General features: G+C 34.7%; 3 protein-coding genes across 6 annotated transcripts in view; 1 reads left to right on the top strand and 2 right to left on the bottom strand.

The window, feature by feature from the left end:
- Positions 1-333: 333 nt before the first annotated feature.
- LOC107018859 (putative F-box protein PP2-B12) lies at positions 334-2844 on the bottom strand. Its single transcript, XM_015219440.2, has 3 exons — positions 2439-2844; positions 1535-1653; positions 334-1257 (listed from the first exon to the last, which is right to left on the bottom strand). The coding sequence occupies exons 1-3, from the start codon at positions 2748-2750 to the stop codon at positions 756-758; spliced, it is 933 nt and encodes a 310-aa protein (XP_015074926.1). The 5' UTR covers positions 2751-2844; the 3' UTR covers positions 334-755.
- Positions 2845-4095: 1251 nt separating this feature from the next.
- On the bottom strand, positions 4096-9744 carry LOC107020875 (probable nucleolar protein 5-2). 2 transcript variants are annotated; one of them, XM_015221400.2, is made up of 9 exons: positions 9601-9744; positions 8110-8229; positions 7953-7994; positions 6957-7136; positions 6342-6506; positions 5966-6166; positions 5250-5747; positions 5014-5148; positions 4096-4779 (listed from the first exon to the last, which is right to left on the bottom strand). In XM_015221400.2, the coding sequence occupies exons 2-9, from the start codon at positions 8185-8187 to the stop codon at positions 4540-4542; spliced, it is 1539 nt and encodes a 512-aa protein (XP_015076886.1). In that variant the 5' UTR covers positions 8188-8229; positions 9601-9744; the 3' UTR covers positions 4096-4539. The 2 variants fall into 2 exon arrangements, with proteins under 2 accessions (XP_015076886.1, XP_015076887.1); XM_015221401.2 differs by having other exon boundaries at positions 4130-4779; positions 8110-8216; positions 9601-9725.
- A 72-nt stretch (positions 9745-9816) lies between these two features.
- The window catches only part of LOC107020876 (DNA-directed RNA polymerase III subunit RPC10-like), a 4417-nt gene continuing 3983 nt past the window's right edge, over positions 9817-10250 (top strand). The window contains exon 1 of one of the 3 annotated variants that reach the window (XM_015221404.2): positions 9817-9966. The gene's annotated coding sequence lies outside the window, so the exon portion shown is untranslated. The remainder of the gene's footprint in view (positions 9967-10250) is intronic. The other 2 variants (XM_015221402.2, XM_015221403.2) reach the window with 2 other exon arrangements.

The following is a 10250-nucleotide window of genomic DNA, read 5'->3' on the forward strand; positions in this document are numbered from 1 at the left end:
AATTGATCAAAAATCGTACCATCAAAATTTTCATAGGCTTACATACACGAAAAACTAAGAAAATCACTAAATTTTATATATTTCCACGTATATGCCAAAAATGTCCTTGAAATAGTGAAACTATACATACTACTACTCCCCTACCTTCTTGCAGAGGGTCCCATTAAAATTTTGCAAAAAAAAGAACAACTAAAAACCGTATAAAAAATATTCATCAACTAAAATACACGAAAAAATTCAAAGTCTCGCTTAATTGTCGTAAGCCAAGAAACATAAAAGCAAATAAAACATAACAATTGTTGGGATGTAGATTGAGTAAATATGACATAGACGTTTGATGTAAGCAATGACTTGAGCCTTGTTGGCTCGTTGATTGAGTAAATATCGACATAGTTATGGTCTACTAGCACAATGCAAAACATATGGGGTATGGTATCACCCACAAAGTTATTAAGCAGCATTTGAGTTCCACAAAACACAAATAACTATTGAACAAAATACAAGAAGAGTAAACATAACAAATCACAACAAAATATAGAACTCTAAAATGGCTAAGACACTATACATGTCTAGATTTTTTTACACCACTCCATATGATCCAATTTCTTGATAAACTTTGGTGCAAATTTGTCAAAACCTCACCAGCCAGCCACATATGGGACAATAGGGTTTTAGGCCCTGTAGCTTTTAGTCTACTTTCAATAGAAAAATGGCTTAGCACAGACACCAAATGAACCTTTTCAGTATCAAGTTCATTACCCTTCCTTAGGCCTGATTTCAATCCCTTCAACAACTAAGCCACTTTTCCAGTTACCTTCCTTCACCTCTGTCAAGCTTATCTCGAGTTCAACGTCTTGCCCTCTCTTGACAAAGAATTCTCCCAACTCGACTTCTATCCATCCGTCACTTCTCTGTTGTGGGTATCGTGCTTGTGCATCGTTTTCTGGAGGAGGAGGATTCACTCCCCCTCTCAGCATATCAGCCATCTGGCTAAGCAGTCCCGATCTTCTTGGAACGATTTGGTACATGTGCCTACGTGCTGCCTCTGGATCCAAGAAAACTGTCTGTGGTTTCCTTTCATGTCCTGAAATCCCTACTGCACCCTCTGCACTTTGGTGATCAAAACCGTAGGTCCTGGATTTCGTTGTGAACACAAAGTAGGCTGCGTAGTTGGTGTCAGGGGATAGCATAGAGGTGTTTATCTTGCCAGAAATATCAAACCAGCACACGTCAAGAAGCTCAGCAACCTCTGGGAACCTAAGTCATGAAAACATAGCATTAGATCAAGTCGAGAGTTGAGAGCGAAAAAATGATATCTTATAAAAACTGATTCTACCCTACTGCGACCGAAAAAATGATATCTTATAAAAACTGATTCTACCCTACTGCGCTTTGGAACAAAATATTTGATCATTCGAACTAAAATACGATAAAAAGATCAAAGTATGTGAATCGCCAAGTCAAGAACAGAAAAGATTGGGAGGAAAAGGATGCTTCTCTAACCATAACAAAAGTTACTCGTCAATTGAAATACCTGGACTCGGGAAGGGGGATCCATCTCCAATACCGTGGTGTGTCAGCCCAAATAATTGCTAGCGACCTCGCAGCTAACATGTAGCATTTCTTTCCACTGTGCTTCTCCAATGAGAAGCTCTGGAATTCATCGATACCAAGTCAGAAGTACACTTAGCGAGTAAGAAACAAAACTAAACCCCAGCCCTCAGCAACAATTATTCAAAGTAAGAGAAAACAAGGAAAAAAGAGCTATGCCACATGTGAACCAAATATCAAAGCAACCACATCTAACATGTAGCAAAAAAGATGTGCTCGTGATCGAACAACAACAAGTGCAACAACACTATGCCTACGTACTAATGGCCTAATACATGGAAAGATGTTGATCAGTGTATCATAAAATGTCAATAACATTCACAGAAGAATATGAAATCCTAATATTGTACTTCATACAAGTATACAGAGCAACTTCCCATCTCTAACATAAAGGTTGATATAACCAAACCGCAAACAGATCGTCTAACACACACACGGACTTGATGAATACACGGACTATATCCCCGCGTTAGCACACACTTAAAAGTCCCAAACAATCAATGATTCCAACAACTCCAGCTTCAATTAAGTTTCTTCTCATAACGTACGTTGCTCAGATTCTCAATGCCTCATGGTGCACGTCGGATCCTCCAAAAAAGTACTCATTTTTAGGGAATCGGCAACATTTTTTTCACAATCACCTCAGTTTTATGCATCGTATCTACCTATTATTATATCATTGAAATCATATTTAACCTTACTCAAATAATAACATTTTTCATAAATTTCAGATTCAAAAACTATATAATTCCTATGAAATAGACATAAATACAATATCAAAAACATGGAAAATTAAAAATTAAATTCAAATAGTAACTGATTATTACCTTAGTCCCACCGTCGATGAAGAAAGGATGATCACATAGATAGAGATAAAGCTCTTTCTTAGAACCGACATTGATCGATTCCGGTCCATCACTAGACCGGGAAATAATATCACGGTAATCCGACGGCAAAAACCGGTCCCAAACGGCGTCAGATTCAGCAGCCGACCGGAAAACCGTACCGACCACCGATAACCTACTCGCATCTCTCGGACTCGTCAATGATAGTACGTTCGCTATGCAACCTTCCGGCAGATGGCAGATATCGCCACCGCCACCGCCACCGCCGGAGCTACGTCCAATTTCCACCGCCATTGTGATTTACTTATTTTTTTCTTCTAATTTGTATTTATAGAAAAGAAATTATATCCAAAACGACACAGTATTCTTCGTAATGGTAATGGGTAAGAACGTAAATGGGCTAAAAACATCTATTTATAGAGTGGACTTTGCGGATAATTATGTCGTTTGTCCGGATTTTTTTTCGTATTATACGAAAATTATATAAATTATAAAAATACTCGATTTTAAGAAAAATAAATTATTATAATAAAATATCATTATAAGTTATATTATATCATTTTAAATCAAATTATTAAATATTAAACATTGATATTGGTAGAACATTTTCACGTGTATAAAGTGTGGCTTACACGATGATACTAGGTGTATCTGAATGTGGTCCTAAGATTTATTAATTTTTAATTAAGAAATTATATTTTTATATTTATTAATAATGATATTATATTAAAAAACATAGAGTTTAAATATTTTAAATAGATTTTGCTTTTTATTTCAAAGACAGAAAAATTATTTTCAATAGTCCTCATAATAACTATAACATATTAAATTTTATTTTACAAATATAAGTAACGAGATGATAAAATTTATGTAGATCTTGTTTGTATTTCGTGAAGATAGAGAAAAAATTATTAGTAAATTATCGAGTGAAGATAAAGTTAATATAAATTTTTTACTTTATTTCATAAAGATAAATAAATAATTTTTTAATTAGCTAATTAATATTTTTATGAGTAAAGCTAACAATACTTTAAACCTTAACCATTAAGTCTATGCTTTGGCATGACATGCATATTCCCCTTTTTAATGCTTTCCCATTTCTTTTTCTAATAATATCAAAACTCAAACAATATAGAAAATGACTTGTACCAAAATAAGATAAACAAAAAATAAACTTAATGGTTAAGATTAATCTTTTTTTGTATTTTATTAATAATATTATATGAATATATGTTGTTATTGAAAATAAAAAAGAAGAAGAAACAGAATATAAAAATAAGAGGTTTTTAAAAAAGAATATAAAAAGATAACCTTTTTGAAGAGATTTTAAGGTGTATATGTTTTAGAATTTGAAAAAAAAGAGTCTAGAAGGAAAAAATAGAAATTTATTATAAAAAAAAGAATTTTTTTTTTTATAGATTTTAAACTGAATGGTTCAATTTTTCAAAAAGTTCTTAAAATTAAAATTTTAAATTAGCTAAGCCACTTTTTTGTTTTGTGATGACTTGGTTTATTTATAAAAGAAATGAAGCTTTTGCTTGATTTTTTTCAAAAAGTTATCTACAATATTTTTTTAAAAGTTGCTTACAAATAAAGCTATCTATAAATATGTGAAATACAAAATATGAAGAAGTGTGTATAACTTCTCCCACAAGACCTTCATACATGACATGTTAATGATACAATGAAGTTGATTTTGATACCAAATTGTTGAATACTAAGACAAAATTATGTGTAAATCAGCCCAAAAATTTGTTTAAAAGTCACATTACAAACGCCAAAAACTAATTTAAGACACTAAACCATGCCTAAGTACCAAAATTGTTAATGCCAGTTGAGTACTGACAATGACTTGGAGAAAGAGAATCTATAAGAGAAGGTTCTAGAACTAGGATAGAGCGTGAAATCAACGAGTTCAGTTGAAACAAGGTAACGAGCCTTTTAAGTCTAAGGGAAGGATCAAGGTTGAAAGGCATGGACAAGTGTAAGCTTAATAATGGACTTACTTACAGATACGAGATCAATGACTTGGATAAAAGAGAGACGTCGAGAGAAAGTCCTTACAGTATTGTGTCCTATCTTATTATTCAGTTTTCTTCTTCTTTTGCTTTTTCTCTTTCTTTTTATCAGCAGTTTCACTTTCATCATCATCATCACTATGTTTTCTCTTCTTTTTCTTACTTTTTTCAACTTCAACATTTTCTTCAGTAGCAGCATGCTTCTTTTTCTTCTTCTCCTTCTTCGTCCCCGTTTCTTCTACACTCATCTTTTGCTCCTCGTTGTCGATACAACCAAGAACAGCATCAGCAGAAGGATTGTAAACCTACAGGGTGAGGGTAAGTCAATAGCTGGAAATAGAATCAACAAAATAAACGCAAAGACGAGACCTCTCTATAACAACGGCCAAGTTTTCTATGGAGCCAATTTTCATGTTATGATATATATTATATGTTCTCTATGACATCATTTCACTATAGCAGCCAATAAAATAGGGGGGAAAATGAATGACGTAGTTATAGAGAGGTTTGATGGTACAAATTGAAGTCCAGTTCCTGACCTTAGCTGGTGTTATTAATGCTCCAGCACCCTTCTTACGATCCTTGTCATAAGCTTCGATTTTAGGTTTCCCTTTAGCAGAACCAGCTGATTTACCCAACTCTTTGCCTTCTAAAGCTCTTAATCGTGCTTCGAGCTACAAAATTTGACGACAATGATAATTAGGTGTGACTATGGTATGAGCAGAAATGAAAAGAAAACAGTCTGTATTCGATAGTATTTGATGACTATGTATACCTTGACCCGATTCTCCAAACCCATTGTATTATCTTGGCCATCTCCAAGAGCATCATATCGAATTGCTAAAGAAGCTTTACTGGCAAGAGATCTTGCGATTTTACCCTTGTGTTTTGGTGCTGCCTGACCGATCAAAGACGCGTGATATATAAGCCCGTACTTGGGAGTAGCGTGCTTCGTCTTTAAAGCTCTAAAGAGCGCCTTTTCTGCACCAAGTATCTGTACTGTACTTCCAGGTTGTTTCGCAAGATTTGTCAAGCTGCCACCATGGGCAATAAGGCGAGCTCCGACAAGTTCTCCCACTAGAGCTGTAAGATTTGGCGCAATGGTATTCATTCTGCTCTTCAAATAATCATACAACTGAGCCCGGTACTCAGAGAAGGACAGGACTTGGCTGCATAAATCTTTAATATTCTCCAGATCAAGATCGCTAACTTCAGTTCCCATTGAAATCATGGCTGCCTCTTTCAATTCAGCCTCAACCTCTTCTGGAAGTATCTGTAAGCGACCAAGATCATACCAAGATTATGAATTTTAGTTTCTGTCAAAGAAGTAAAATCACGTTATAGCACAAAAGCGGAATTTGACTGCAATCTGCCACACCAAGCAAGAATGTAATATTCGTTATACTACTTTGACCAAGGAAGGGAATCTTGCTGTTCTTTCTAGTTCAATAAAGAACGATTTAGAGAGCAACAAAGAAGTCGAATTCCCACCTCAGAGAAATCAAGCTTTGCAGCATTGACACGGTCACCCATCAACCTAACCGCCTTAGCATAAAGGATGTTATCTTGTACAATCTTTGCGAGCTCAGGAAAATGCCAGCCATACCATTCTCGTACCCTCATTGCATAGGTGTTTAGCTCTTTATCAAGATCATCCAACAAACCAATGGCCTGGACAATCATTGTATCCACCTAGAAGAGCAACAAATGTCATTAAACTCGTAATTTCAGTTTCACGGTTTCTGATATGAATTACCGTACAGAGGTCAGAGTATCATGAATTTAACCACAGAGGTCAAACGGCAACACATAAAATTGAGACGAGGGAAATTAGAAATAATACAGCCTATCGCAATAGAAAGCTCACCTTGTCAGGACTAAATTTCAGCTTGTATCTTGAAAGACTGTGAGACAAACCCAAGCTCATTGGAGCCAAGTCTTGAGTGGCCAGACCAGATATGAGTTCAGTTAACTGACTTCTCAACCCTCTCATCAATTCCATCACAACATTATTCTGAACACATTCAATTTGCTGCAAACATATACTACATCAACTTCAATAAAGAAAAGGAAAGACACTAGAAAACAAAGACCAATGTTACCAAAGGGACTTGTTGTCCAACACTAATTATTATAAGCATGAATAACAAATATCAATCGTTTAGTGTCGCCTATTCAAGATTAAGCTCATTGGCAAGGAAAAGTATGATTTGCTTGATGACAATGTTGAAGTGCCCGCTAAGTGAGGCACAGCATTCAACATGTTTTGCACCTTATTTCAGGGCTTAAGCGAGATCTAAGCTAAGTTGCACGGATTCTTCACTTTGATGTCGTACCCGTGACGGATTCTCGAAAAGTATACTACTTTTAGAGAATCCGACATGCACCTACTGATATTTTTAAACTGTCCGAGCAACATAGGATTTAAGCACACTTTTGACAGCACTGACAAAGACGCAATGAGAAGATGAAAGGAACTAACCAGTTTCTCTTTAATCGCATTTCCAAGTTTTGAATCAGCAATACCCAGTGTTTCACCATCACAGTGCGCTTTCAAAAACTTTCGAAGTCCTTTGCTAGGCTTGCTATCTATCAATAAAGTTGCTGCTGAGAGTGCTTCTGAAGTGTTCTCAAACTTAGAGAAAGCTTTCAACTTGACAACCTGTTTATGTACCAACCAAAATGGTAAAAAGAGGTCAAACAACAGAACGACTTACAGTAAGAATTGAGGCAGTTCAGTCCTATTCTCACTGTAAGCTAATCACACACACACCCAGGGGAGGATCTAGGGCCACAAGGAGGTTCATTCGAACCCCTTCGTTGGAAATTACATAAAATATATAAAGTCAAATTATCTTTTACGTATATATATTATATGTTGGATATCCTAGGGTTCTTCATGTGATTACCTCTTCATATTTTCAATCCCTTTGGTGAAAAAAACGAATTCCACCACTGCAAACATCCAACCAGGGGTTTGATAAAAAACAAAGTTTCTCTATGTGCCCCAATTATCTCTACATTGGCAACAGCTCCATAGCTCTACCTAGACGGTATACCTATATGAATCCCTTGTCTCCGTTGTGTTATGTTCTTAGCTAAGTCCACATTGACTTTGAGAGATTGTAGCTAAGTACAGTGTTTGAAAAGTTTGTAGCTATTATATCCAACAACTAACTGAGCCTTCAAAGAAATATGCAACGGAATAGAGATAAAATAATCAATATCAACTTTGTCCAGATTTCCGGTGAATGTCTACTTGACATTTACCTGGATTTCTCATTGTATTTTTCCCAATGACATATTATAGATTAACACAGTACAAAATATAACCCTATCGCAACCCACCCAGACAAAAAAATGTGATCTTTTAGCATATTTCATTCAATACAGATATGCAAACAATTGCTTGAAAATGTAATCTTCTACTTTTCAATCTCTTAAAGTTCAAGCCTTTAAGAATAGTGAGAAAGATAACCTTTCTAGCAGAATCAGACGTCATAAACTCTTTCGACAAGTCCTGCAACACAAAGATTCATCATCAAATACAAAAAAAACTTACAAACCCATAAACATCAATTTACATTACAATGTATTATGAATAACAATCAAAACAAAGTCAAACACTTTGGTACCTCAACTTTAGAGAGTTTTCCTTCATCAAGTACTTTGAAAAGTGCAAAGCCTGCCGGCGTTTCGAACAATACTAGCATTTTTTCTGCTTTCTCACTCCAATAAGAACCTAAAGATAATAGCTAAAAGCAAAAAAATCACTTGGATGCCAAGAAAAAAAGCATCTGCACTTGTAATATTTCATAAAGAACAATGGACCAAACACCAGTCACTAGCATTACACACTATAATCAATTAGAGAAAACGCCTTCACAAAATATGCAGCTAAAAAGGGTCATTTAAAGCATAAAAACCAAAAGGGTTCTAAGTAAAAGTTTATTAACATGTTAAAATTCACAAGGAATAATTTTGGAGCTGGGCCTTAGTCAAAGCAATTGGTAAACCAGCATTCCAGACTATATTCCATTCAAGAGAACTCCTTAACACAATATGCACCTTTAGATAATCGTTAAAAGCATAAAAACTAAAAAAAAGAAAAAAGGGGGGAAGGGGGGGTCCAACAAAAAAGTTCATTAACTTGTTAAAATTCATAAAGGAACAATTTCCGAGCTCCCTTTTGTTAAAAGCAATTGGTAAAACAGCATTACAGACTATAATCCAATAAAGAGAACTCCTTTAACCACTTGACAAAATTCTCACTCCAGGGTGATAGTTAAAAGCATAAAAAACATAAGGGGTTCCAAGAAAAAAGTACATTAACTTGATAAAACTCACAAAGGAACAATTTTGGAACCAACATTACACACTATAATCCATTAAAGAGAACTCTTTTAACAGAGCATAAACATCAAAAGGGTTCCAACAAAAAAGTCAATTAACCTGTAAACTCCACAACTGATACAAAAACAGCAACACAGACTATTACAGTCTAGTTCAAAAGAACTCCTTTAACACAACATGCACCTATTAAAAGCATAAATATCAAAAGGGTTCCAACAAATTAGCCTATTAACTAGTTAAACTTCACAACAGATACAAAAACAGCAACACAGACTATTACAGTCTAGTTCAAGAAAACTCCTTTAACACAACATGCACCTTTAAAAGAATAAATATCAAAAGGGGTTCCACAAAAAAGTAAATTAACTTGTTTTAGTATCACAACTGATACACAAACAGCATTAGAGACTATAATTTAGTTCAAGAAAACTCTTTAACACAATATACACCTATAGATAAGTATAAATATCAAAAGGGGTTCCACAAAAAAGTATATTAACTTGTTTTAGTATCACAACTGATACACAAACAGCATTACAGGCTATAATCTAGTTCAAGAAAACTCCTTTATCACAATATGCACCTAAAGATAAGCATAAATATCAAAAGGGGTTTCAACAAAAAGGTATATTAACTTGTTTAAAATTCACAACTCAAAATCAAACAGCATTACAAACTACTATAGTCTAGTTCAAGAAAATTCACGTTTCAGTGAAAAAAAATGTTGAAAAAGTCTTTTTTTTGTGTGAGATGAATGAAGAGAAAATACATACAATTCTATTTGCCTCGTAGAAAAGAGAAGTAGAGGAAGTTCACAACAAGAGCGTTAAAAGTTAGCGGCGGAAGAAGTGTTGGGCAAAATGGCCAAATATAAACTTGAAACAACTTTGTAGTTAGGGTGGAAGTTTGACCCCTTTTGTCTTTTTTTTTTAATACTTTCTACAATTCAAGTACTATAATATAGTTTCATGATGATAAAATTATTTCAATTTGCTCAAATATAATAAAGTGTAATTACAATACTATCCCCTTTTCTCTATACCTCACTATCTTCTTCCCTAAAAGGCTTAAACCCTCTATTTCCTTCTTCTCTGCCCAACTCCTAAAACGGAGAGAGACTGATTTTTCAGTGTCTTGAGGTAATTTTCTTCACTTCTATAGTTTGTTTCTCAATTCTTACTGCTAGTAGATTCAGATTGGAGTATTTATTGGTCATGTGAATCAAGAATCGTTTTTTTGTCCATATTTGTTGTCACTGTGCTGAAATTCATGTATATGATGTGCAAAAGTCTATTTTTTTTCTATTTTATTTACTTTTTTAGCTTGAGTTCAAACCCCATATGCTAAATTTTTCGAGAAACCAAGGGTAGGGATGACAATGGGGTGGGGCAGTTAAAATTTAACTCAGCGGGATTGTGGGGGG

Source organism: Solanum pennellii, chromosome 5, assembly GCF_001406875.1.
Source record: "Solanum pennellii chromosome 5, SPENNV200".
Lineage (NCBI taxonomy): Eukaryota > Viridiplantae > Streptophyta > Magnoliopsida > Solanales > Solanaceae > Solanum > Solanum pennellii.

Excerpts from the sequence above, each read along its gene's own strand:
- LOC107018859 (XM_015219440.2), bottom strand. The coding sequence starts at position 2,750 with ATGGCGGTGGAAATTGGACGTAGCTCCGGCGGTGGCGGTGGCGGTGGC. Across the intron at positions 1,654-2,438 it reads TCATCGACGGTGGGACTAAG|AGCTTCTCATTGGAGAAGCA; the intron begins GTAATAATCAGT and ends GATGAATTCCAG. Across the intron at positions 1,258-1,534 it reads ATCCCCCTTCCCGAGTCCAG|GTTCCCAGAGGTTGCTGAGC; the intron begins GTATTTCAATTG and ends TTCATGACTTAG.
- LOC107020875 (XM_015221400.2), bottom strand. The coding sequence starts at position 8,187 with ATGCTAGTATTGTTCGAAACGCCGGCAGGCTTTGCACTTTTCAAAGTA. Across the intron at positions 5,748-5,965 it reads CAAAGCTTGATTTCTCTGAG|ATACTTCCAGAAGAGGTTGA; the intron begins GTGGGAATTCGA and ends GGTCGCTTACAG. Across the intron at positions 4,780-5,013 it reads CATTAATAACACCAGCTAAG|GTTTACAATCCTTCTGCTGA; the intron begins GTCAGGAACTGG and ends CTCACCCTGTAG.